General features: G+C 38.1%; 1 protein-coding gene across 2 annotated transcripts in view; it reads right to left on the reverse strand.

Moving 5' to 3' along the window:
- LOC127451702 (Na(+)/H(+) exchange regulatory cofactor NHE-RF2) overlaps window positions 1-26,147 on the reverse strand; it is a 50,069-nt gene that overhangs the window by 15,935 nt on the left and 7,987 nt on the right. For both annotated transcript variants that reach the window (XM_051716589.1, XM_051716588.1), the window contains one exon: window positions 2,672-2,872. In XM_051716589.1, the coding sequence (XP_051572549.1) occupies window positions 2,672-2,872 (201 nt within the window). The remainder of the gene's footprint in view (window positions 1-2,671; window positions 2,873-26,147) is intronic.

Raw genomic sequence — 26,147 nt, forward strand, 5'->3', positions numbered from 1 at the left:
ATTTGACCAGCAATACAACTTGTGCAATGAGGCTTTGCAACCTTGTACACCAATCAGAGGAAGGTTTGTTAGGTGCATTATTAGTCCACAATAAGTGCACCAAGTGGAACAGCGTGTTACGTCACTTTCTGAAAGGTATTAATGACAACAGTAGGTCACAGTAGGAGTCAGTTTTCCGTGAATTACACAAATCCTTCAATGTCAGCAAAAGAAAGGGCACTTGGCACTCTGCAGGAAGGCATGTGCTAGAGTTGCCAAACGCTGTGGAGTGAAACTGCATTGAGACTGCAGAGAGTGTTTTAGTAGATGACGAAACAAGATTAACTGTTCTCAAGTGATTTCTATTTATGTAAAATGAAAAGAAGTTTGTAATAGCAAAACTCCAATATTTCCAATATTTCAATATTTTAAATTAGATCAAAACCACATGTCAATCCACATTCGTATGTGGTTTGAAAACTAATTTAAATGTATGCCAATTTCATTACAATTTCTGGGGGATTTGACTTTTTTGTCATCAAACACCACGTAACGTAGAAGGGGGAAAAATATATGTATTTCTTTTGATTTTGGGCTGAAATACAACCCAGACATGTTCTATACAGGTTTTGTTTTTACATTTATTATCACATACAATAAACAAGAGTTGTCTTTACTTTCCATCAGCCAGGCTCATAATTTAATGGGGGCTCAGGGCAAAAATTCCACCAAAAGTTACAAAAATGCCCCCGAAATAAAAAATAAAAAAACGTTTCTAGAGCAAATCGTTTTCCTAAAATTGATGTCCACATATGTGGACAGTGGGACTAAGCTGTGAAATTTTAAAGAATCCCAAACTATAGAAAGTCCGATTTTTTTCATCAAATTGTTTATTATGTTTTCAGGAGAGTTGGTTATTCATGTTTTTGCAACGTTACAGACATTACATCAGAAATTAGCATAACTCATTCTGATTCGAAGACATGGCCAGCATCATCCAATCCACTCACAATTATACATGATAAATTCTGAATCTATGTACTGATTATCATCATTGTCCCATGTCTGCCAAACATGTTGAGTGGTCCAAACATCATCTGCAGCCTGAAACTAAACTTGGGATTTTAGGAGTGAATGCACTTAGTTGCATAGAGAGCTATAGGATGCTCCCTTGCACCCTATTTAGCAAATGACTTAACCTCCAGTGTGCTGTCTGTCTGCACTGGTCTCAGAACAGTTCTAAATGCACCGTATTTTCATCCTAACTCCATATAAAGCCTCTGAAAGCAACATTTTCCAGCTTTTGGATGAACCCATTGACCCCATTGATTCTCAGTGTGATAATGCACAGTGAATATAGGAATGCATTTACTAATGTTAATAAATAGAACCGTATTGTACAGTGATAACAAAGTACAATATAACAAAGTTTATATTAAAATGAAACAAAACTGATCCACAGATGTGTTAAATGTTGACAGTTTTTCAAAATAACTAACATGTTTTTCTTCTTTTGAGGGAATAATGTCCCAAAATCCACGTATGTGGACATCATGTTTATCAGCGGGCTGATGCACGAAAAATTTATGGATTTTTTAAAGCGGCATATCAAACGAATCTAGAGATGCTACTCTTTACACCCAAACTGATTTCAATGAAAAAACTTAGAGGTTTCTTACCAGAGGCACTTTTATTGGCTATGCGCCCATAGAAGCAATTCACGGAAATCAACGTCATGTTGTCGTGTCACATGATTTGGTGCGCCAGAAGATTAAACCCTTAAATGACAGTCTAGAGTCTTGAGATAGTATTCAGTCAGTTTAAATTAATTGAAATTACGCATTGCGTATAGTGAAGCCAAAATACAACGTCCACGCATGTGGACGTGGAGTTGCACATGGTTAAAATTCTATCGTTGGCCTAATTATAGATATTATGGCATAATAGTTGTTGATTTAGGTTTATAAATAACAGTATTATTATTTAGATTAGGAGTTTATTTGAATTATTTGGCATTAAAAGGGTGAGACAGTATATTTTATGGTTAAAAATATAGAAAATGCCACTGAAAATCAACATCAGGAGAAATTAATTTCTGACACTGCCATTAGTATATAAACAGCTTTCTCTGAAATCCAGTCTTGCACATTCTAATTTCATGATTATTTTATTTGCACACTGCATTCCTTAGATTTCACGGATACCTTGTATCAGCACACATTCCAAATGCAATCTGCCAACAGATTTATAAGTCACTGAAAGTTTTTATTATAACAGTGAATTCTTTTTTTATATAAAGAAGGGCATGTTTACCTCTATGAGCTCAAATATAAGGATGCTGTTGGAATTTTGGTTTCAACAGTATGTTATCTGCTTGAATCACTCTCTCAGAAATATTTTGTGAGAGTCATCACATCACATGCCACCCACACGCCTCTGAATGTGATGGATTAGTGTGTTTTTGAGAGTGTGAATGTAGAAGTGAATTTAGAATGTGTGGGTGTGTATCTGGCATCATCATGTAATGAATCACGATGTACATTGATACATATGTATGCAATCATATTCCCACAATTTTCCTCATTAGGATCAATAAAGTCAGAGACGGATGGACAGATAATAAAGACGGACAGATAGATAGATAGCTATGATTTGTTTCAGCAAAAACAGAATATTTCTGTTCCTCTCTCACCTCTATGAGTCTATCCTGAGGTTTGAGTCCAGCACGGTCAGCGGGCGAGCCGGGGTCCAGAGCCCGTATGTACTGACCCGGTTTGGACTTCTCGCTGTGCAGGTTAAAGCCGTAACCCGTCTCAGACCGGACGAGGTGACATAGTCTAGGTAGAAGCTCAGATGGATTCCATGTTGACACATCCGATGGGGGTGGAACTTCCTGTGACATGAGAAATAAAGACATATTCATATTCTAGGATTCAGAGCGAACTTAAAGATACATTTTAGGCTAATAAAAACCCCCACTTTGACATGGAAAGTTTTAAATAAGTTTTAAATAGACACACATTTCGAAATACCAGACCCCAAAGTCATTCAATCCAGAATATTACCCTTTCATTTCCAAACTAAAAAACCTTCTAAATATTAAAATAATGTAAATGTATATATATATATATATATATATATATATATATATATATATATATATATATATATATATATATATATATATATATTTTTTTTTTTTTTTTTTTTTTTGGGATTTTCCCCCTTTTTCTCCCAATTTGGAACGCCCAATTCCCAATGCGCTCTAAGTCCTCGTGGTCGCATAGTGATTCGCCTCAGTTCGGGTGGCGGAGGACGAATCCCAGTTGCCTCCGCGTCTGAGACAGTCAACCCCCGCATCTTATCACGTGGCTTGTTGAGCACGTTGCCATGGAGACATAGCGCGTGAGGAGGCTTCATGCAACCACGCTCAATTCACCATGCGCCCCACCGAGAACAAACCACATTATAGCGACCACGAGGAGGTTACCCCATGTGACTCTACCCTCCCTAGCAACCGGGCCAATTTGGTTGCTTAGGAGACCTGGCTGGAGTCACTCAGCATGCCCTGGGATTCGAACTAGCGAACTCCAGGGGTGGTAGCCAGCCACTGCTGCTATTTTACCACTGAGCTACCCAGGCCCCTAAAATAATGTAAATGAACACAAAATGAAATGCATTTGTTTTCATGATGAAAATAGAGGTACACGTGTGCTTCTACCAACCAATATTCCAGATTCCAGTTCTGAAATCTGCTATTCATCTGAGACAAACAGAGAAAATGATAAATAAGGAAGAATGCCATGAAGGACATTGTTTGACAGAGTAAATCTGGTCAGTAGAACACAAATCTCAAGGCCATTTGAAGAACAGAAAGATGATGCATCTATAAATAACATCACGTGATGCATTTTCCGGGCATAAGTGTGACCCTGACAGTAACGTTTAAGAACATTTCAAACAGGGACACATACTGGACCCCTGAACACAAAATGACTATTGTGTTGCCATTGCAACCATAAAAATGTGTATTATGAATAATCAACAAAGGCATAAATAATTGGTGACTTTTAATGGACATAAGTTATGCGATGACATACTCTTATACATTTTGTTTCATATTCCCACCAAGAGCAAGACATGCGGACTCAAAAGTAGATAATAAAACAAATAAAACAGGTATAAGAGGGTTTTATGGTTTTAGATTCTTTCAAGACCTCTCAATAATGGAAAAAAGGTCATTCAAACCACTGTACAACACGGCCATATTTGAGCATTTAAATCAGTATCTAAAACAAGTTCATGTCCTAGTTTACAGTATGTACAGTCTCCAGAGCAGAGAATTTTGCTCTATTTAAATATTAAATAAATAAAAAACTGCTGGGAACGGCATATGATCACTCTTGATATATATTAGGGTCAATAACGTGACACTAATTTTTTTGTGCATATTTAATTATTCAAAATATAAAATAAACATTACAAATGCAATTGACACCAGTGTTGGGTAAGTTAGTAATTATTTCTCTAAAATTATAATCAGATTACTTTACTGATTACTTCATTGAAAAATTACTAATTACGTTACTTTTAAGTTACTTTCTAAAACACTTTTCCGCTTAAATTAAAAATAATTTCTATATTTCTTTTTTGTTCATTGTTACACAAAAGTCATGCACTCAACACCTCACGTTTCTGCTTGACACGGTTCTGTATTCTACATAAATAATATATCAGAAATACGCATAACCCTATAATGTACTTAAAAGCAATTAAGGGAATTGAAAGTCAGTAACTGTAATCTAATTACAAGAATTGAAAATGTAATGTGTTACACTACTTTTTTGACTAAAAAGTAATTAAATTACAGTAACTAATTACTTTGTAATTGGATTACACCCAACACCGATTGACACAAAACAAATACTCGTACCATGGTCGCAAGGCAACTCCATCATCTGAGCTGCTGCGTATTTGAACAAGCTTCACCTTACAAGTCATGCGCTATAGTTAACGTGTTTAAATGTCGTAAGATAGCATTGTGTGAGCATCAGAAAGTAAGTGTTTATAAACTGATAACCTGCCGTTTTACTTGTGATTTGCATGAACATAAATAAAAGCTATGTAGCGCCTCTTGTGTTTATTTCACCAGCAATACGTTCAACGAGCCACATTAATATCATTTTGCAAAAATGAAGATATAGTAAATGTTTTTCTATGATACCACGTAGCTTCTCCAGTAGGGGTATATTAAGAGCAATTCATGCTGATTTCACACAAGGAAACAGGGACACTATTATTTCATCTTGCTGAATTTGAATTTTGAGGAATTCAGGAGTAGCTGACCCAATAACACACATCTGTCCCATCAACTCAACACAGCTGAAGTCTGATACAACAACTAAAGTTACTGAGAAACAAGACAGGAGTTTTAGGAGAGTGAAAATCCAAGGACTGGTGGGAGGAACAAACCTTTCTCTGTCTGTTTTCAGCAATTCCACCGTTCCACATACCTCCATAAGAATTTTTTATTCTGTGCCAAATAACCCGTTCCCTCAAGTAGGTATAGCTGCAGGCCGGAGACCTCCAAATGGGGGCGGAATTTCCAAAAGAGGGCGGGGTTACTCCAAACTGGGGTAGGGTTACTCCAAAAGGGGGTTGCGCAAACTCCAAAAGGGGGCGTCACTTCCACTCACGGTTAAGATTAGGGAAAGGGTTAGGTTTGTGGCTCCCTATATCTTCAGTGGCGATTTGGAGCTCATGCCCTTTTTGGAGCAATGCCTGCAGCTATACCCTTCTCTGTTCCCTACTAAAATGATCAGTTTTATAATATTTCCATTGTCACGCCCTCAGTGTTCTTTGGCATTACACCCTCTTCCTGTCACTCCAGAGTCCTGGATTAAAGTATAGAATAGAAAATAGCATTTTATAATATTTTGTTATTTATTTTTTGTTTGTTAACCCTTTAAGCTAGGATTGGGTCCACCTTGAAAAAAATAATTATCAAATTATTAACAACTTCAGTCTTTACCAACACAATATAGGTATCGTTTTAAAGCTTAAAAGCTGCACATTACAATGCATGTTGGCATTAAGAATAAACCTGAACAGGTGCTTTGAAATTTGCAGACAAATCAGAAGTGTTCCATTTTGATAATTTATTAATAGTTTGCACTGCACATATTATTGTAATTGGCAAAACATCAAACTGATCAAATAGCCATGTGTCATATGTTGTTGGAAAGCTCTCAAAGAGTAGAATACAACCAGCCTATTTGTTTGACTCACAGACAAAAATATAATTGAGTAATAGCTAAGTATACGTATGTCATTTACATACATGTAACATGTAAACAGGTATTGCTTATAAGCCACATTTTTGCTTATAACTTCATGAAAAATAAACAGAACATATCACATACCATTACTTAGAGGAACGAGCCCTCACACAATGTAATCTGACACATAGATCATTAGATAATCCACACAAAGCACAGTGTGCACACAGCACATAATGTGCTATCTGGCTAAAAACAGGTTAGCTGTCCTGGATTAGATGACTTTATCGGAAATGATGTAGTACATTGTCCAGTGTCATGGAACGCTAAACCAATCATATTAGGATTCAGATCGCTGCAACCAGAGGTAGAAATCATCCAAATATGGGCAGAGAGGATCGTTCACTCTAATTACATATGGCCACCAGGAGATGGCGCCAAGTACATGGCACAGACTCAATGATGACTCAAATGGCACAGAATGTACCTGTATGAGATCTCATCAAATAAGAAGACTGCATGCTTTGGAGAGAGAGCATACTTTAGTCATTGTTGTATTTGCATGTGTAATTCGTTCTTATGTACAATTATTATGTTTTATTTGTTTGGAGAGCATTTTGGATATTTGGAGACTTTTTTGGACACTAAAATAGATTATTTTTGTAATGCCATAACTTGATTGATTTGTCGTATCAACAAACAATTATATTCAGTTAAAGGTGACATTATTGGGAACAAAACAAAAGTTTTTCGGAGGTACCTTATTTATAGCATGAGATATATAATGTCAAATCAGAAAGAGAACAAATAAAGTCAACTTTTGGCTCAAGTTTTTTTTGTGATTTTTCAGCAGTTTTGTAGGCTGAGATCATAATCTATATCGTAAAATGTTTTGAAAAGTTTTCTTTAAAATGATACCAAACAATTGACAATTGATGCCAATGAAACAGGTAATCTTTAAAAACACCTTCAGAGCTTAAAGGGTTAACTATACGCTTTGTATTGTTAAAGGGATAGTTTATCCAAAACTGAAAATGTTGTCACCATTTATTCACCCTCATGTTGTTCCAAACCCTTTTGGGTTATTTCATATCAAATCTAACAAATTTCTGAAACTTCCTCGGCTGAAATTTTTGATTTTGTTAATACTAAATGCAAAATATTAAATGCCATTAATCAATATTTAAAGAGTATTCCATTATTTTGAAGAATGAGGTCAAAATGTCAGTTTTCACCTATGATTTTGGAGCAAAACTACAGGTCAAATGCACCTTAGAAAGGTGACAGCATCATTATTTTATTTTAACACAGAGATAGGTAGATATATTACTAAAATCAGTTGACTTCAGCATTCCTTGTTGCATTATATGCAAGTGCAAAATGGGGAAAAAGTTGTTTTTCCAAAGTTGGAATACCCATAACTCCAGAAGTATTACAGATATTTTAATATTCTTTTAGATTCTGGTTCTGAACAAACTTTCCTTTTAATATCTTTATTTTTAAGGCCCTACACAGTTAAATCCTAGAAATATGGGGCTCTCAATGTGGCTCCATTAGTAAATTGTCAGATTTTACCCATTTTCAGTGGTCAAAAATCAAATGTGGGTCACATAGTCTGAAGCTAGTTTTTCTTGTTCAAAAAAACAATACCTATATTGTATTAGATATATGCAATACCTATATCTTGTTTTTGGATTTCAGAACGGTACATCTGAAGAGCGCTGGAATGCATCGTTAGGGGTTCAAGCACCAACGATGCTGAAACACTACTGTTTTTGTACTGATTTTCTTATTTTTCTTTTTCTGACCTAAAAGTGCATGGGTGTCAAATGCCAATAATTGATAGCTCATCATCATTTATGTTGATCTTTCACCAGTAAAGAAAAATGATCAAAAACTACATTTGGAGCCAGGGACCTTTGATTGAATTGACACGGAATGACCCTTTCGTGTGTCATGGAAGAAAGAAAATCATACAGGTTTGGAACAACATGAGTGTGAATAAATGATGACAGAATTTTCATTTTTCATTGAAATATCCCTTAAATGCCAATTAAACTTTCTCATTGCAAGCCTTTGTCATTCAAACCACTACTGCAGAAAACAACTTGAAGAAGATGACTTTGTTTCTCATAGGAAATGGTTAGTAGATGACAATATTGCATGGCCAATGGCTTAAACACAAAGTTGTGTGGGATAAATATCAGAAAACCCTCTGGCAGATGCAGCGCAAAGCATTCCTCCAACTTCCTGTCACAATGAGACACTCTGCATCTGAGTGTGTGTGTTTGAAAGCATGGGCTTGTAAAATGATACAGACGCTGAATTATTGACACTGGGACCTCTGGGATTTCTCGCACATGACTGTCATTAACCCTTTCACCGCTGGAGATCAACAGTGCTGATGTGAGCAAACCACTGAACATGTTTAACTAGTACAAACAGCAGCATCAGCAATATTTAACAAAATGCTTTAAATGTGTAGAATGCAAGAAACTGCAGCTACTTTCCTCAAAATAAAAGGGTGGCAATTTATTACTGTAAATGTACTTCACCTGTTCCACAGGAGAAAGTAAGTTATACTAGATTTTCATTTTTGGGTGAAATATACCTTTAAATGAGCTATTTCTACCTTATCTTACTTTCAAGTAGCCCAATGTTGTCAATCTTTCTTTGCAAAAACTATGCTTGAATAAAAACATTTAAAAAATGATACCAGATCTAGGTGAATATGTCACCTTTACCAGGCTCAACCACATTTTTTGGAAAAATGTATACTTGCTAAATGGAGCCAAACTGAAACAAACTAAGCCTAGATTGAAGCATACACATAGACAATGGAATGGACTGACAAACTGCCAGTGAGTACATTTTTTCAATCAAAAGTGTGGTTCTGGGTCGTTCTGGCCCAATTTAAACCCTGGATGTTACCACATGAAGCACATTTTTGGGCTGACTGATAAAAAGTGTTTTACAGAGTATGGTTTTGGACACTTTCTTCAAGCAGGCCTAACAAGAGCAGGATTAGTTACAGTGCATCCGGAAAGTATTCACAGCACTTCACTTTTTCCACATTTTGTTATGTTACAGCCTTATTCCAAAATGGATTAAATTCATTATTTTCCTCAAAATTCTACAAACAACACCCCATAATGACAACGTGAAAGAAGTTTGTTTGAAATCTTTGCAAATTTATTAAAAATAAAAAACGAAAAAAATCACATGTACATAAGTATTCACAGCCTTTGCTCAGTACTTTGTTGAAGCACCTTTGGCACCAATTACAGCCTCAAGTCTTTTTCAGAATGATGCTACAAGCTTGGCACAGGCCCTAATTTTGGGCAGTTTCTCCCATTCTTCTTTGCAGGACCTCTCAAGCTCCATCAGGTTGGATGGGGAGCGTCGGTGCACAGCCATTTTCAGATCTCTCCAGAGATGTTCAATCGGGTTCAAGTCTGGGCTCTGGCTGGGCCACTCAAGGACATTCACAGAGTTGTCCCAGAGCCACTCCTTTGTTATCTTGGCTGTGTGCTTAGGGTCGTTGTCCTGTTGGAAGATGAACCTTCGCCCCAGTCTGAGGTCCAGAGCGCTCTGGAGCAGGTTTTCATCAAGGATGTCTCTGTACATTGCTGCATTCATCTTTCCCTCGATCCTGACTAGTCTCCCAGTTCCTGCCACTGAAAAACATCCCCTCAGCATGATGTTGCCACCACCATGCTTCACTGTAGGGATGATATTGGCCAGGTGATGAGCGGTGCCTGGTTTCCTCCAGACATGATGCTTGCCATTCAGGCCAAAGAGTTCAATCTTTGTTTCTCATGGTCTGAGAGTCCTTCAGGTGCCTTTTGGCAAACTCCAGGTGGGCTGTCATGTGCCTTTTACTGAGGAGTGGCTTCCGTCTGGCCACTCTACCATACAGGCCTGATTGGTGGAGTGCTGCAGAGATGGTTGTTCTTCTGGAAGTTTCACCTCTCTCCACAGAGAATCGCTGGAACTCTGTCAGAGTGACCATCGGGTTCTTGGTCACCTCCCTGACTAAGGCCCTTCTCCCCCGATCGCTCAGTTTGGCCGGGCGGCCAGCTCTAGGAAGAGTCCTGGTGGTTCCAAACTTCATCCATTTACGGACGATGGAGGCCACTGTGCTCATTGGGACCTTCAATGCTGCAGAAATTTTTCTGTACCCTTCCCCAGATCTGTGCCTCGATACAATCCTGTCTCAGAGGTCTACAGGCAATTCCTTGGACTTCATGGTTTAGTTTGTGCTCTGACATGCACTGTTAACTGTTGGACCTTATATAGACAGGTGTGTGCCTTCCCAAATCATGTCCAATCAACTGAATTTACCACAGGTGGACTCCAATCAAGTTGTAGAAACATCTCAAGGATGATCAGTGGAAACAGGATGCACCTGAGCTCAATTTTGAGTGTCATGGCAAAGGCTGTGAATACTTGTTTACATGTGATTTTTTTCGTTTTTTATTTTTAATAAATTTGCAAAGATTTCAAACAAACTTCTTTCATGTTGTCATTATGGGGTATTGTTTGTAGAATTTTGAGGAAAATAATGAATTTAATCCATTTTGGATTAAGGCTGTAACATAACAAAATGTGGAAAAAGTGAAGCACTGTGAATACTTTCCAGATGCACTGTATCTGATTGAGCCTTGCTTCCGCATGAGTTTTTCCCCATCGTGACATTATTCCTGCATTTTGGGACTCAGAACCTTACCACTGTTAATTCTCCTACTGTTTTAAGAAACTGCACCCTCCTTTTGTCCTTCGGGTCATTTTGACCCGTATTGAAAACCATTCAAAACGCATAAATTCTTGATTAGTGTACAATGGCACTAAAGACCCCCCTTAACGAAAATCTGTTTTATTATGGGCCCAAAGTGTATAATGATAGGTAAAAAATGCTATAATCTGAATATTAATGGAGTAACATAATTTGTAAAGAATTAAACATTAAAAAACTTGGCAAACATTGGCCAAGGTTATTTCAATTTACTTTTATTTCAATCACTTTTGGCAGTTTATAATATCTTGGCTACATTGCAACAATCTCTGATTTATTCTGCTTGTTGAAAATCAGAGTACATTTTAGAGTTACAATTTTAGTACATGGCTATTTCACAAATTAATCTCTATTGCCTTTTCCAGCAGTCAAAATGGGCCCACTTTACACGTCCATTGAAACTAATCTATTCATTCCCACTAATGTCAAACAATTTGTTGCAGTGGTACAGGGGTTTAGGAAGGTGCCGTTATAGATATTTCTGTCATCTAATGTTTTAGTAGAAAATAACATCCAATAGGTCTTTTATCAGTGTGTGTGTGGTGGGGGCATTGTACCCCATCATATAAAATCATGTTAACAAACTTATTTACTATCATATTACCTGTTCAAAATTGCAAAAAAACAACAAAAAAAACTCTCTCTCTGTGTGTTTGGCCTAGAGCTGTCAGAATTAACGCATGCGATTTATTAAAAAAGTTTAACGCATTCATTTTTCTTAATCGCTATTAACACGTTTACCGTTAATACAGCATAGTTGGAAGGAACCTTTGCAGAATGAGACATTTTTGTCTGGAAGCGCTTTTCATGTTGCGTTCAAAGCGCCACTTGACGCTGACGTTCTGACGCGAATCATGAACGCAGCTTCACGATTGCTGTAGGAAAGCGGACAGCCATAGTCTACCAGCAGATTAATATTGTGAAGGAAGAGAGTTTAAGAGATTTAATGCCAATTACAATGAAAATGCAACCTATGTGGGGACTAGTTCAATTAGTCAAACTCCCACTTAGACTTTGGGAAACGTTTAATGTTACTTGAATTGGTGGTATTTTAGTATATTTTTATCTTTATACTGTCGAAGGCTTTGTTTGGAAAATGTTAATAAAGCATTATTGTGGCAGACAGGTCTCTTGCTCATCGTAAAGGAAGAAGCAGGATCCGAGTTTACAACCAAAAGACTTTTAATTCAACACAACATAAAACTGCTTTTCAGCATAACAAAATCATAACGCACACACAGCTCCATGTGCTCTCTCATTCTGATGACTTTTCAGTCCAACCGGCGGAATGCACACATTTAGCGGCTGTGTGCACCTCCCTCTCTCTCTCAAACTGGCGCCTCCGGCTGCTCTTTATCATCTCCCGGCTGATTACCAGGTGTCCATCCTAACGGCGCGGCCCCGCCCTCCTCCTTGTCACAATGTTATTGTTACTTATTGATTTGTTTTCTTTCCTAAGATGGAAATAAATGCATTTTGACAGGAAAAGAAGTATTTATAGTGTCAAATTCCATCAATTTCAAAATATTGCGATTAACTAAAAATACGAGATTAAACATGATTACAAATTTTAACTGACTGACAGCACTAGTTTGGAAACTCCGTTTGAGAGGAAAGTATGCAACTTATGGGAAAGATGCAGTACCCAGTGGAGCAGGTGGGGGCACAAGACAACAGTACAGGGCCAAGGGCTAAATTTGAGATCATTTATACAATTTTTAGGTCAAATTTGATTCATACATGTACAAAAAACTATTTAAAGCAGCATAACATCCAGAAAGTCAGAAAGTGAAAGGTCAAAACTGGTTCTTCCCATATGGGTCAAAATTGACCAGTTAAGACAGTGGAAGGACAATTATATAAATGTTATTTTATTTTTTATTTTGTTCGTTTTGATGATTTTGACAAAGTTAAAACGTTTGGTTCCAGTACCAAAAACTATGCAGTATTTATAACATATAAATGACCCTAAGACAACAGAAGAGTTAAAGGGATAGTTCACCCAAAAATTTAAATTCTATCATCATTTACTCACCCCCATATTGTTCCAAACCAGTTTGATTTTTGACTTGGAATATGATTTATGAGTCGCTACCTTTATGACAATTGCGTGGGTCCTTTTTTCAGCTCACTACAACTGCCATTGCATTGAAATCAGTGAACAGGACTTGTTTAAAATCTTTTAGAATTCCTCCTTTTATGATCTGCACAAAAAAAGTAAGTCATACAGGTCTGGAACAACATATAACGGGTGAGTAAATAATTATAGAATTTTTATTTTTGGGTGAATCTTTAAAAAGCACTATAATAAAAATCTCAATTGAACCAAATGTTTTGGTATATTTGCAGTATAGAATTTTCTTCACATGTTTTTTTAATCTGTGTGTGTTTATACTGATGACGATACACAGCCCCACACCCCTGTTATCAGTTCAGCACAGACACACTCCACACGACAGCACTGCCTGCACCCGCTGACACCACTAGAGACCCAGACGACTCGACACAAACCAGAGGGGCCCGGATGACTGATGCCTCACAGCTTTACACATGGACAAATTGACCCCCAGCAGGAAACTCAGGAGGGGGCCAACAGGAAGTACACAAATCAGAGCAGGGAGGAGATTGGAAACATTCACCCACATAATCTGATTTTTCCATATCATATGTATTTTCCTATGTAAAATACAAAAAAGATTTTCAGCTGTCTTGTTTGTTTTGCTGGAGAACCCAGTCAACCCTGACTCCAGACTAGTGAAGCGTTAGGATGGTTGACTAGTCCAAGGGTTTTCAAACTGGGATCTATGGAACATTTCTGAGAAAAAGTGCAAAAATATGTAAAAATAAATACATAAATAATAACTGAATTTGACATTTTAAGGGGCCGTTCTCACTGAACTAATTTTTGTGTAAATGTCCACAGGTTTCAATTGTTTTTCTATGTAAACGAGTGCTAGATGGGCGTCTTTGACCACTGTGACACGTGTTGCTATTTTGTCAGCGTCCTGAACAGAAGTGCCAACTTTTTAGACGCAGTGCAATGACGACATGAAAGGCAATTATTTTATTTAGCAAACAACATCTGTTGTCTTTATCATACCACATATTTTTCTCACACAGTTAAAATAGGTCTTTATACATGGAAATATGTAGCTGACTTTATATTTTAGAGAGGGATTTACTTGCAAGGGAATCATCATATTTGGGGGTCCTTGGCATCAAAATGTTTGAAAACCTCTAGACTAGTCGACAAGTTGTCCACCAACGGACTAGTCGATTAGTGAATTGTTTTCCATTTCAGTTTCAGCTCATACTTTAAGCTACATTTTGTGTGGCTGTCCTTTAAAAGGGAATTGATGCATTTACTTTTCACAGAGAAAACTATCAGTATGCTAAATCCTAAAACAAAAATGTGTTTTTTGAAGTGGTTCTGAAACAAATTCACCACCTTTAGCAATAGCTTTCACGAATTTGCCACAATTCAAATCGCCTGCTGTGAGCAATGTGAGGACTACAGTGCATCTGGAAAGTATTCACAGCGCTTCACTTTTTCCACATTTTGTTATGTTACAGCCTTATTCCAAAATGGATTAAATTCATTATTTTCCTCAAAATTCTACAAACAATACCCCATAATAACAACGTGAAAGAAGTGTGTTTGAAATCTTTGCAAATTTATTAAAAAGAAAAAACGAAAAAAAAAAAAATCACATGTACATAAGCATTCACAGCCTTTGCTCAACACTTTGTTGAAGCACCTTTGGCACCAATTACAGCCTCAAGTCTTTTTCAGTATGATGCTACAAGCTTGGCACAGGCCCTGTTTTTGGGCAGTTTCTCCCATTCTTCTTTGCAGGACCTCTCAAGCTCCATCAGGTTGGATGGGGATCATCGGTGCACAGCCATTTTCAGATCTCTCCAGAGATGTTCAATCGGGTTCAAGTCTGGGCTCTGGCTGGGCCACTCAAGGACATTCACAGAGTTGTCCCGTATCCACTCATTTGTTATCTTGGCTGTGTGCTTAGGGTCGTTGTCCTGTTGGAAGATGAACCTTCTCCCCAGTCTGAGTTCCAGAGCGCTCTGGAGCAGGTTTTCATCAAGGATGTCTCTGTACATTGCTGCATTCACCTTTCCCTCGATCCTGACTAGTCTCCCAGTTCCTGCCGCTGAAAAACATCCCCACAGCTGCCACCACCATGCTTCACTGTAGGGATGGTATTGGCCAGGTGATGAGCGGTGCCTGGTTTCCTCCAGGCATGATGCTTGAAATTCTGGCCAAAGAGTTCAATCTTTGTTTCTCATGGTCTGAGAGTCCTTCAGGTGCCTTTTGGCAAACTCCAGGTGGGCTGTCATGTGCCTTTTACTGAGGAGTGGCTTCCGTCTGGCCACTCTACCATACAGGCCTGATTGGTGGAGTGCTGCAGAGATGGTTGTTCTTCTGGAAGGTTCTCCTCTCTCCACAGAGAAACACTGGAGTTCTGTCAGAGTGACCATCGGGTTCTTGGTCACCTCCCTGACTAAGGCCCTTCTCCCCCGATCACTCAGTTTGGCCAGGCGGCCAGCTCTAGGAAGAGTCCTGGTGGTTCCAAACTTCTTTCATTTATGGATGATGGAGGCCACTGTGCTCATTGGGACCTGCAATGCTGCAGAAATTTTTCTGTACCCTTCCCCAGATCTGTGCCTCAATACAATCCTGTCTCGGAGGTCTACAGACAATTCCTTGGACTTCATGGCTTGGTTTGTGCTCTGACATGCACTGTTAACTGTGGCACCTTATATAGACAGGTGTGTGCCTTTCCAAATCATGTCCAATCAACTGAATTTACCACAGGTGGACTCCAATCAAGTTGTAGAAACATCTCAAGGATGATCAGTGGAAACAGGATGCACCTGAGCTCAATTTTGAGTGTCATGGCAAAGGCTGTGAATACTTATGTACATGTGATTTGTTTCATTTTTTACTTTTAATACATTTTCAAAGATTTCAAACAAACTTCTTTCATGTTGTCATTATGGGGTATTGTTTGTAGAATTTTGAGGAAAATAATGAATTTAATCCATTTTGGAATAAGGCTGTAACATAACAAAATGTGGAAAAAGTGAAGCGCTGTGAATACTTTCCGGATGCACTGTATGACAGCTTTAGTGTATATATATTTTTTTCAAGTTGTGCAATGTACACATTCTGTACAGACAGACAGACATATTAGTAAAAAGTTACTCCAAAATAAACCATCCACCCTGTGCACTGTGTAGCACAGTTGTTTCACTTTGACTTATTACAACTAATCAATTTCCAGACCACAAAACTTCTACAACACTGCAGGGTCATTTTACACAACCCCCCTCGTAGCTATGTGACCCCTAGCAAGCATGTTGAATCAATTAGACAAAATGCCAGACCACTTGCGACATCACTTCCTCCCCCCCACCAAAACACGTTTTGTGAGTGTAACAACCGCAGAAAAACTGTTTTACACTTTACATGGACCATACACACAAAATCCAAGATTAAAAAAATTATAAGAAAAATCAGTAAAACTTTCTAGGAAGTCTGTCTGTCTATCTATCACAGTTATATCATTAATTCTTAAAAACAATGTTTCAACACTAAAATATCATGGGCCCTATTTTAAGAGCACTAGCGCTAAGTGTAGAGCTATGCCATAAGTCATAAGTGCAAAGTCAATGGCCATGTTCAGGAAGTTTTGGTATTTGTGTGCAAGCATGCATTAGGTTTAGGTGCAAGTGGGTTTGGTGAAATTGCGCATGCAAAGCACTAATGGGCTGGGTCAAGTGCAATTTAATTCGGAGGTTCTTTGCCAGCACCGTCTGCATCCTATTATATAGTCCATTCCCTGTCAAGCACCAGTGATATAAACAAAGAAAGCACATTCATAAGACGTTGGTAATTTAAATGGACTGCATGCAATGAATTAAAAGAGCAGAAATATGGACGTGCATTAACTTGTGCATTTGACAGGCTAATTTTATACGCATGTAAAATGTGTTTCTCGTCAGGATTTGGATTTACGCTCAGTTAAATTATAGAGAATGTAAGTATTATTAATCATTTTCATCTACTGACACACAAATCTTGGGTAGTATTAACAGTGATTGTTTTGGCATGCACTTCACTTCTGTTTCAATTTTGATTTTGAAAAATTTAATTCATTTATTTATTCACCCAAAAAATTCAACCAAAATATTTCTAAATTCACATTTCACTTCAAACTAAACAAAAATGTAATCAAAATAATAAAGTGGTCAAAAAAATCACACCAAATCCAAACATTTCACTCTCTCTAACTTCTTCCATCGGCCCGTTTTGCAGACTTAAAAATCACTCTACAACAACAGGTGGAAAAATACTAATACAAATTACATCATAAATACAAATGTAAATATAAACAAAATAATAATAATTGAAAAATAAACCATGACCTAAAGATAGTTTAACACAAATCATAAAACGGCTACAACAGTGATCGTCATGGACATAACTTGATGTTCCACTTTATTTTCAGAGTTTGGACATGAACTTTATTACCACCTGCTGGTGGAATCTCCAAACTGCACAGCTAATTTTAGACTTTGCGCTGAAAACAGACATGCTTTTGAAACATCTTAGCACAAAGACCTACTGTATATCTCAGGAAAATAGCAAACTGTGTTTTGCGCCACTTCATTTACATACAATACACCCACAGTTTGCGCGCAAACACCCACAGATAGCGCAAATACTCCCACCCAATACCATGACTTGCGCTTTGCACTAGCATGAAAATTGCACTTGGAAAATTGGATTAGACGTTGCGTGCGGCCGTTGCATACTCACTAAAATAGAGCCCCATGTGTTATGATGCATTATACTCTTCAAAGGTATAATACATTTTTACCTCTCACATCTCAAGACATCATTATGCTCCAGATTTTTCTGTCACCCCTGTTATATCTCTTTATGGAAACCCATGTGTAAGAGAGAGAGTGAGTGAGTGAAAATGTCTCTCAGCGTGTGTTTGCCATCCAGCCCACGCAGTGTGACCTGCACAGTTACATCACATCAACGCTCTAGATTCAGAAGCTCCTAATATGCTGTATGTGTAATCACTAAATGTGTCTGTAATCTCTTTAGTTTCAATGTTAGTATAGTTGGAGTTGCGAAACAGTTTGCAGCTGCCTCAAGAATGGATGAAGACCCCATGAAAGGGGCGTTTTCTGTGTAAACATATTGCTACTTACAAGTCGGTTGCAGGGGGGGAGGGGCATAATCGTTCTAGAAAGCATTTGATTGGACAAACATCTGTGCAGTGCAAGATGAGTCATCAATATTTTCAGTTTGATTTCCCAGAAGAGACTGTAAACTTTTAAATGTGTTTATCTACAAAAGGTTAATTTTGTCAACTTTTAGGGGAATGCTAGCATTTAGATGGCCTCAAAGCTAACAGACATGGACTAAAAGCCACAAAACTCTACTCAATATAATTTCAATAAAAGTTAAGATCAATCGACAGCATTTGTGGGATAATGTTGACTACCACAAAACATTATTTCGACCCATCCCTCCTTTTCTTTACGTAAAAGCAAAAGTTGTGTATTCAGTTTGGCACTTGCAATGGAAGTGAATGGGGCCAGTCCATAAACATTCAAATACACACTGTTTCAAAAGTATAGCCCAAGACATAAACAGACAGTAAGTGTTAACATGATTTTCACAGAGAAGATTAGTACGTGATTTTATCACACTTAAATTATGTCAACATGTATAATAATAACGTCTTGTGCTATACTTTAAAAACACTGAGTATTTTAACGTTTATGGTCTGGCCCCATTTACTTCTATTGCAAGTGCCTTACAATAAACGTGATGTTTTGCTTTTTTTAATAAAAGTGGGATGAGTCGAAATGATATTTTGAGGTAATCAACATTATGCCACAAATGCTGTCGATTGAGCTTAACTTGTACTGAACCCAGAACCACAGTACATTCCAATTTCTTTGTCAGATAAAAAACAACACACTACAAGCACATTTCCAACCCTCTGAAGGCATGGTAATGTGCGATACATGGGGCCACAGGTAATAGATCTCACTTATAGTCGCATGAGTAACACATTCATATAGGAGCTCAAATCAACTTGAGAAGGGTCTGTTAATGTTCTCAAAGCAAACAAACAGAGAGCGCCACTCTAGTTATTAATGAGACAAACAAACCATCTGTTGATTGTCAACATGCACAGTAAAGAGTGACGAGACACGCTTCTTTTGTCACACATCTGACCCTTTAATGGAATCTTGGCTCCCTCCTCCCTCAGCCCTGGTCTGAACCCCCTCTTTCTCAAGAATGTCCCACAGATCCGTACATCATGGGGCGAACATAAGGAGGAAGGGATGTGACTGAGAAAAAGAATCCATGTTGTTTTTGAGGTACAGCGGTGTGGTGAAAAAACCCCCACATAAACCGCAACAAAACCATCAGACATGTTTAAAGCATTACTGAGAGAGCTTGTCTGCAAACTAAAACAAATTACAGTGGCCCTCACATATTTGTAGCTAGCTGGGTTTGGTGTAATGCATTAAGTTAAAAGGGTAGATTTTGTTTGTATGCTGACTTAAATATCAGTAGCGCCTTAAAGGAATATAACAGGTTCAGTACGAATTTAGCTCTGTTGACAGCATTTGTTGCATAATGTTAATTACCACAAAAAAATAATTTCTCATCCCTCCCTTTCTTTGGAAAAAAAGCAAATAAACAAGCTTACAGTGGGGCACTTACAATGGAAGCGAATGGGGCCAATTTTTGGAGCGTTTAAAGGCAGAAATGTGATGCTGATAATTTGATAAAAGCACTTACATTAATTCTTCTGTTAAAATTTGAGTATTATTTGAGGTATAATGTTGTTTAAATCATTGTTTTTGCAAGATCACAGGGTATGTCAACATGGCAATGAAATTACAATTACCCATTGACTTCCATTGTAAATGCCTCACTGGAACCCGGATTTTTGCTTTTTTTAAAGAAAAGGAGTGACGAGTCAAAATAATTTTTTGTGGTAATCAACATTATGCCACAAATACTGTCGATTGAGCTTAACTTGTACTGAACCCGGAATATTCCTTTAATGAACCTCTGCGTTTTGAGTGTAATTGTTAAACGCAATCAGCTAAACTTTAAGGGGCTGTTCACACTGAATGCATTCTTGCGAAAAAAATTAATAAAAAAATAGACGAAACGCAACAAACAGAACGGAACGCAGGTGTCTTGAGACTTTTTAATTTGCCACAGCATCTAAAACACACAGTGCTCCCGTGCGAGACACTAAAAAAACAGGGAGACAGTCAAAAACTGTCAAAAACAACCATCTAGCGCATGTTTACATGGAAAAATGATTTGTAAAGCAGCGCAAATGGACAGCAAAAACACATTTGGTGTAACCGGCCCCTAAGAAGTAGAGGTAGACCGGTATATCGGTTAAACCGATTAATCGGTGCCGATAGCTGCTTTTTGGAACTATCGGTTATCGGCAAAAATCTGTGCCGATCGTTTCGCTAGTTTTAAAAAAGAAAATATTATTCATCGTGTTTCTCAATATAAATAAAAACAAACATGTGGGGATTTGCTATATTTAAATCTTTCATCGTTGACAATATTCATACATATTTTTATCCTCACTTCAATGCATATTTTTCAATTGTAATTGTAACAGAGTTTAGTCTCCGTCATTTTAAAATAAGAGTTTCTTGTGTGTTTTGGGCTTGTTTATAGTTAAAAGTCCCACGTTATGCATCAAATCTTATTAGTTGTTAATTATTATTGTGATTTTGGTTGGACAATGAACTGCATCTGGGATTTTATTCATTTTGGACTCTTGTAGCATCTATGTCTGTGCCTGTCATAGTAAGGAAAGACTAAGATTTTTTTAAAACATTCTATAAATCAATTTAAAAACTATCGCCCGATTAATCGGTTATCGCCTTTTCTACCACCTTAGTTATCATATCGGCAAAATCCACTATCGGTCGACCTCTACTAAGAAAATCTTGTTTCATAAGTTTTGTATCACTTTACGCATCACAACAGATTCCGATGAAAGATGCAATTTCATTATTACGCCACATTTATATGATGGAAAAAAAACACATCCTAAAGGCAGAATGCAGCCACAAACCCAAACGCTCAAGGAAACAGACCAGAGGGGTAACAAAAAACAATGAGTGCATTTACATGCACACAAATACGCTGATAACTACCAAAAATCTGTTTATTCAAAAAAATCGGACAACGCAAGAGACCTGCGTTTACATGAGATTTGAAATCATCGGTTTATTCTCTGCTTGTGATGTCAAAATGTGAGCGACCACGTGCACAACACTTGCGCACAATGGATAAGCCAGTAAGAATGCCGAAATTGGGGTAGTGGCCAAACATCTGTGTGCCGATCGGGTTTCGCTTAAACCGTTTATGACGTTTTAAGCCGTTTAAGGTGTTTCCATGACCACACACACACGTTGTCGCTTATTAAGCATAATCGGTGCTAGATTGTGCAGGAAAACGCTCTCATTGTCTGACCCACACAGAAATAATTTTATAGAAGGGAAAATATGTTGTACCAGTTTGCAAAGTGGGGCTAAAATGGAAAATGCTGTCTATCAGTTTCCATGGAAATATGAAGTCAAAATGGCCTTTAAGAGCACATTTGAACGGTACATACCCAAGAGGATCTCAGCTATTCAAAAGCCCATTAATAAACTGAAAATAATGAGTGATGTTCAAGTATGCAGACATGCAAATAGCACACACTGTTTTCTGACTGTCATATGACCCTTTACCTGCATGTCTGAGTTCACAGGTATGGCTTTGCTTTTCTTATGTTGATTGTGTTTCAACACACTGAACGAAAATCACCTCTCGGTTCACTGCGGCATTGGACGCTAGTATATACAGTGGCCCAAGAAAGTATTAGGACACTAAAGCCACTCTTAAACATGTTTGGATGTCATTGCATTAGTTAACAGAATATAAAACCAACAGGACCGATTTAGCCCTTGGTACTCGATCTCTATCTAGGCCATCTTTTCACGAAACAAAACATCACTCGCACTCAAACGTTCATCTGGTGTTGTGTTTGTTTAGACAGATGTGTAATGCCAAAACAGATGGTTTTGTTTATGTCATTACAGGCTCCAGATGTTTGAAAAACAGACAGTGAAAATGATTCGAGAACTTGAGACATTAGGATCCATTTCGATGTCCTGCAACCTAAACATCTTGTGTGAAATTAGGTCAGTCAAACAGTGCTCCATTCTCTGACCCAGATGACTGTCAACAGCTCCAGACGGCCTTAGTGTGTTTAAGTTTCTTAAATAGTTGTTCAACAGCATTTAACTGTCATGAACAAAAGAAGGGGATTGTGGCAAAAGTATTTCAACACGATTCTCAAATTCACTTTAAAGACAAATAAACATATAGTACAAAGTCAAGCATCACTGTTACTACTGCTCATCCGTAGGTGGATTTGAACCAACATCTAAACCCTAATATTAAACTCCATGTATCTGTTTGTCATATGGACATGAATGAAACCTCAAATTGTGTGTCTTGTTGAAGAGAAGTGTGTTACTCCTTTTCTAAGAGATAAGACTTATTTTCACCTGGTAGATGATAAAATGTGTAAAAATCTGATAGACTTACATTTAAAGAGGGACACAAGCTTTATCTATGGACCAGAATATCATGTAGACTTGGGGTAGTAAGCAACCACATAGTAACCACCATGAACATCCTTAAAATACCTTAGTAACCACAATGAACGTCCTAGAAATGCCCTAGCAACCACCTAGAACATCCTAGAGATACCCTAGCAACCTACCATGAACAAACATCCTAGAAATGCCCTAGTAACCACCCAGAACATCCTAGAGATACCCTAGCGACCATCTAGAAAATCAGATAAACCACCAGAATGTCCTAGAAATGCCCTAGCGACCACCCAGAACATCATAAAAATGCCCTAGCAAGACCCAGGTTACCATAGAAATGCCCTAGCAACCACCCGGGCCATCCTAGAAATACCATAGCAACCACCCAGAACATCCAAGAAATGCCCTAGCAACCACCCAAAACATCCTAAAAATGTCCAAGCAACCACCCAGAACATCCTAGAAACCTAACCTAAACCTAGAAATGCCCTAGCAACCATCCAGAACATCGTAGAAATACCATAGTAACCACCCTGAACAAACATTGAAGAGATGCCCTAGTAAGCACCTATGACTTCCTAGAGATACCCTAGCAACCACCCAGAACCTCATAGACACACCCTAGCAACCTCCCAGAACATCCTACAAACACCCTACAAACCATCCAGATCATTGTAGAAATACCATATTAACTAACCTGAATGAACACTGAAGAGATGCCCTAGCAACCACCTAGAACTTCCTAGAGATACCCTAGCAACCGTCCAGAACATCCTAGAAATGCCCTAGCAACCACCCAGAACATTCTAGAAATGCCCTAGCAACCACCCAGAACATTCTAGAAATGCCCTAGCAACCACCCAAAACATCCTAAAAATGTCCTGACAACCCCTTAGAGCATCATAAAAATGACCTAGAAACCATCTAGAACATCGTAGAAATACCCTAATAACCACCCTGAACAAAATTTGTAGAAAAGCCCTAGCAACCACACAGAACAGCCCAGGAATGCCATATTAACCTCCCAGAACATCCTAGAAATACCCTAGAAAACACCCAGAACATACTTGAAATGCCATAACAAGAACCAAATCATCCTAGAAATGACCCATCAACCACCAAAAACATCCTAGAAATACCCTAGCAACCTACCCTGAACAAGCATCCTAGAAATGCCCTAGCAACCATCTAAAACATCCCAGCTCAGCAATGTTCTAAAAACAACTCAGAAATCCTTAGCAACCATAAAGCAACGCTCTGGCAACCACCCACAACAACCTACCATTGTGTCTGCATATTTTGCACAGGCAAGCCGCACTCACGTTTTCAAATTTGCTTTTATTCAGAAGGACTGTTGTGTTGTTCTAAAAGACAAATATGCTGCTCAGTTTGGTGAGTGCTGTTTTATTTACATTCTGTAGATTCTGAATGTGAAATCAGATCCACGGACGTCTTGAGAGCAGCTTCAGGAGATCATGTAATACTTCCATATGAACAACAGCTGGAGAGAGGGCTGTTCATGAAAAAAGACTGTTCAGGAGAAAAAACAACCCTAAAATTCTCAAATATTTACAAAGCACTAGGGAAGACCTGTGTAGTGGATCAAAGGATGGATCAGTCTTCACAAATATTTTGAAGAAGTTCCTTTAAGGAAAAAATGGAAGGAAAATGTAGGAAAGGTTTAAAGAATTCAAACATCCATCTTGACTAGTTGAAACTGAAATTAGAGTATGAAAAAGAACTTTGGACTAATATTGCCAATGTTAAGAGTACTGTAATTCACCTTGGATAGATGGATAAAGTGAAACAAACAGTGATATGACGAGAGTATACTAAATGTCACATCAGCCTTAAAAATTGAACCCAGAACTGAGTCAGTACTTCTGTGACTCAACTCTGTAACTGTGAACTTCACAAAGCCAGAGGCTTTATAGCAGGACAACTATTCGGAAACCTCTCGTATCCAAGACCAACACACAGTATTTGTGTTAGAAGCTCAAAACCTGGAACCCTGAGCTGAAAGGTCTGATGGGAATATGGTTTGATGAGTCATCACTTTCCCCACTTTCTACAGCCAGGTGACGTCTGTATACTATACATTCAATGATGGTTTCAACATTCAACATCTGTTGCCAAACATGTTGGGGATCATAACTGAATGGGAGGTCATCTCAGGGGAGTCATAATATCCAATGATTGTTCTGTATGGTCAATAATATGAGCCAATATGAGGCCATTTTACAAAAAAAGTTCCAACATGTGCTGCAAACACTGTGGAATATGGAAAATCTTGAGGGAACACTGCTAAACAAATCTGAGAGTGGTTTCATGAGCACCAGGATGCAGTTAAGGACATTCCATCGCTTTTGCCAATCATCAAATCCACAAATCACTAAATCTTTATAAAAGTTCTGGAGTACAAAGCACATTTCTACTTCCTTTAAAGAACTGATGGTTCTTTTTAATACCTGTGCAATATTCCACTACACCATTTAACTTAACTTCACATCTGTATACTAAAACATTCCTCAGAATGTATATAATGAAAATTAAGGTTCCATTTAGAACCACGTTTTATGACATGAGAAACAAAGGAGAACCCTTTTAAGTTCCAAAAAAGAACATTCATTCTCTAGTTCTTAATGAACTATGCCTTTTATTATTATTATTTTTAATGTGTTTCTTGAGGTTCACTTACAATAAAAGCAAACATTTTTGCACATAAAATAGTCATATATTTGTAAAACATGATCATTTTCCACCCTCATTCTGACCCTCTGTCAGAAACACTCAGTTTTGGTGCTGTTTCTCCTTTAAGGAGAGACAATAAACACCAACTTTTATGATTGGCTCTCTGCTCAACGTTACTGGGCGGGGCTACAGAAGTGATTAAAGGTAAATTAGACATTGATGTGTTGTTGTAGAGGCAGTCAGATGAATCTCAGTTGCCTCCGTGTCTAAGACCGTCAATCCGCGCATCTTATCACATGGCTTGTTGAGCGCATTACCGTGGAGACATAGCGCGTGTGGAGGCTTCACTCTATTCTCCACGGCATCCATGCACAACTCACCACGTGCCCCATCGAGAGCGAACCACATTATAGCGACCACGAGGAGGTTACCCCATGTGACTCTACCCTCCCTAGCAACTGGGCTAATTTGGTTGCTTAGGAGACCTGGCTGGAGTCACTGAGCATGCCCTGGATTCGAACTCGCGACTCCAGGTGTGTTAGTCAGTGTCTTTGCTCGCTGAGCTACTCAGGCCCCCAAAAAATATGGAGCGCTTCACGAATTTGCGTGTCATCCTTGCGCCACACAGTGGACATTTCACTTTAGAACTGCCGCGATACGTTTAATGAACCACATAATGCATTTTGCAGTCACGTAATGTTCAT

This window comes from Myxocyprinus asiaticus, chromosome 14, assembly GCF_019703515.2.
Source record: "Myxocyprinus asiaticus isolate MX2 ecotype Aquarium Trade chromosome 14, UBuf_Myxa_2, whole genome shotgun sequence".
Classification (NCBI taxonomy): domain Eukaryota; kingdom Metazoa; phylum Chordata; class Actinopteri; order Cypriniformes; family Catostomidae; genus Myxocyprinus; species Myxocyprinus asiaticus.